This window comes from Sinocyclocheilus anshuiensis, unplaced genomic scaffold (genome assembly GCF_001515605.1).
Source record: "Sinocyclocheilus anshuiensis isolate Anshui unplaced genomic scaffold, SAMN03320099.WGS_v1.1 scaffold156, whole genome shotgun sequence".
NCBI lineage: Eukaryota > Metazoa > Chordata > Actinopteri > Cypriniformes > Cyprinidae > Sinocyclocheilus > Sinocyclocheilus anshuiensis.
The window spans coordinates 336,620-339,739 of record NW_015554069.1 but is presented as its reverse complement, the minus strand read 5'-3'; the positions used below and the strand labels follow the sequence as shown (position 1 = coordinate 339,739).

Here is a 3,120-nt window from a genome sequence, read left to right as displayed (position 1 = left end):
AAACGGCATTTATGGATTTAATTTCCTGATAAAATATACATAATTTTAAAGATGAGACTTTGTTTCTTATCGAAAAGAACAAAACACAAACCTTACGATTACAGAATGTAATGTATAGTAATAATGTATATAGCCTAGTGAAGATTTATTCACGGCTATGAATTGAAACGGATTAAGTTCCGCACGTGCAGTGGTTAAAATGACACTGTATTTGTTCGGTACGAATAATAAGTGTACCATTACACCCCTAGAAAACATTTAAAAAACCCAAACTGCACTTACCTGCATAAGAATGTGTCTGGGCAAAGGCTGTTGTTGTAAATAGGGAGCTTTTTCATAATCTTCTTCTTTATTAACGGCGATTGAAAGAGGAAGCAGCGCGGGAAATAACGGATATATTGTCAAAGTTTCAGTAATCCACCAATAGGAATAAGGGAAGACACAAAGCAACCAATAGCATTGTTGAATGGGCTGAGATGTGGACTGCCACTAACCTGCCAGCAGTTTATATGTGTTTTTCCAAATAAAAGCCAAATGTTAACCATAAGTTAACATATTCCATGGTGTGCCATAGCCAAGCCACATATGGCTCTCAGTCGTGTGCTATCATCTGGACCATATACCTCAAATAAATTGTCATCCAAAAGAAAATTCCCTCCAATTCTAAATCCATGGCAAAACATATACGGTTAAAGTTTGGCCCATATGTGCCCACCCATGCCATACCTAGGCCAAATGTGACAGCTATCAGCCACATTTGGCCCAAACGTTCTTGCTATCTGGGTTCTGTCAGCAATACGGGCTATTCTACTTAAGTATTTCATATGTAATGAAAAACAGACTAAAATAATAATGTCTGTGATTGTTGTAGTACCCATTTTCCTACAATCATCCTCTTGTCTGTCAATGCCGCTCATTTTCATCATTAAACTGAAGTCATATCCAGCTAAGTTGGCGCTCCAGTCCAGCAGGGGGCGGAAGTGCGTCATATGTTGCTGCGTCACCCGCGCAGAGCGCACGACGGAAGTAGAGCAGTGTTTTCTTTAAACCGCTGCGTGATTAACGTGTTTCAGGTCGGTTATCTGAATTTACATCATAATCTGCTTTATGACTTTCTGATATGCTTTCTCGGATCTCGCTACTGGACGGTTTAAATGATTTAAGTTTTTCAGAGAAGAGAGCAGAATATGTTTTAATATCTCAAATCCAGCAGCTAAACGTGTGTTTTAAATAAAGGTGACTTATATTTTTTTAACCATGGTTTTATTGTAGTAAAAGTGTAGTAACCTTGTTTTTTGGCGTATTTATTATTTGTATAACCACAACTTTCCTACAAATACCACGGTTAAACTATGGTTAGTGTTGCAAAACCGTGGTTAATTTTTGGTTACCATGTTTTAACTATAATAGTAACCATGTTTTTTTTGGTTTTATTTGTAGTAAAAAAAAAACATGGTTAATTTTCGTAAGGGTTATAAGTCACGTTTATAACATTTTGATGTTTTCTTGGGCACTTTTTTGTCTAATAGCGTTAGGTAAGAATTTTTTCTTAGTAAAACTAATAGATTTAAGCATTTTTATGTAAAGGTTACATTTATATTTACATTTAGTCATTTAGCAGATGCTTTTATCCAAAGCGACTTACAAATAAGGCCAATGGAAGCAATCAAAATCAACAAAAGAGCAATGATATACAAGTGCTATAACAAGTCTCAGTTAGCCCAAAGCAGTACCATTAAAGTTTCCATTAAATCTGTAGTTGGAACGTTTTATCAAATACTTTTTTTATGTTTAGAGTTTATCTTTATTACCATTGTCCCAGACATTCTGTCAGAAACCACAAAAGGCTATTGTAAATATATAGCCTATGCCTAACTAAAACTATAATGATTTTACCAAAAATCAGTGACATTACTGACTGGCCATATGAAGGCAATGAACTTTCACAGTTTATATTAATATAAAGAAAGTTTGTTGACATGCATGGTCAGCAGTTAAATATACAGTATAAATTTTATGATGATAACATATTTAACTATTTAAAATAGTAAGCAAGCGCTGCTTTGTTTACGCGTCGTATATCGGCACATTCGGTTGTAGTCTGTGTGGTGTGTTCAAGCACAGCTTTTTGGTCCAACGCTGCCGACACAAGGCAACAACACTGTCAGCTAGGGCTGCACGATAAATCGAGATGGCGATTCGACAGAAGCAGAGATTGTCATGCATATCTTTCAGTGAAGCACGGTTCTGTGATCAGCAGTAAATCTCCATCCGAAGGCCAGAGGGCGCTCTCGTGCTGAAACTCCAAATACGCCTCGCATAAGAAACCCAGAAAATGCCTATCGCTGCAGTTGAATAAACAGAAGATTCAATTGCTTTCATTGATTCAACGTGACTAATAAACACATGACTACGGCAATATACGGATTATCTGAGTTCTTATTATAATTTTCATTAAAATAAAGTATATTTATAATGCAATGCCTTTATCACTGCTTAAATACTATGAAATATGTTGCGTGCCTTATTCTGTGTAAGAAGCCACATCATCTCACAGAAGGATTTATTTCAAACACTCGACTGACGTTATGAAGTGAGTTTGGAGTAAAAATATGTTATTAAATGTGGTATTTTCACATGCTTTCAGACGGAGCAGCATTTACTTCACAGAGCCGTAGTTCACTGAGAAGCTATGCAAACAGCTGTCATTATCGCGAACGATTTCTTCGATTTCATAATCGCGCAATAAAATCGTCTGCGATTTTTTTGCGTAACTTGTCAGTGAACTACGGCTATGTGTAGTAAATGCTGCTCCATCTGAAAGCACGTGATGATGATTTACTGCTGATTACAGAACCGGCTTTACTAACAAAATGCGCATAACAATCACATTCGATTAATCGTGCAACCCTAGTAAAGACGAATTTATTGAAAGTATACATATGACACCTTATGAGTATCTACACTGAACAAAATTATAAACGCAACACTTTTGTTTTTGCCCCCATTTTTCATGAGCTGAACTCAAAGATCTGAGACTTTTTCTATGTACACAAAAGGCCTATTTCTCTCAAATATTGTTCACAAATCTGTCTAAATCTGTGTTAGTGAGCACTTCTC

At 36.2% G+C, this 3,120-nt stretch overlaps 1 protein-coding gene and 1 long non-coding RNA gene across 5 annotated transcripts in view; one reads left to right on the top strand and one right to left on the bottom strand.

The window, feature by feature from the left end:
* Positions 1–3,120, top strand: part of LOC107668679 (zinc finger protein 501-like) — a 15,857-nt gene that overhangs the window by 5,782 nt on the left and 6,955 nt on the right. The window contains exon 1 of one of the 4 annotated variants that reach the window (XM_016460643.1): positions 964–1,073. The exons of 1 other annotated variant lie outside the window; for it this stretch is intronic. In XM_016460643.1, coding sequence (XP_016316129.1) covers positions 990–1,073 — 84 coding nt within the window. In that variant the 5' untranslated portion in view covers positions 964–989. 2 more of the 4 variants (XM_016460642.1, XM_016460644.1) reach the window with 2 other exon arrangements.
* LOC107668680 (uncharacterized) lies at positions 15–508 on the bottom strand. Its single transcript, XR_001631920.1, has 3 exons — positions 495–508; positions 283–347; positions 15–25 (listed from the first exon to the last, which is right to left on the bottom strand). It is a non-coding gene; the product is annotated as an uncharacterized LOC107668680 (long non-coding RNA).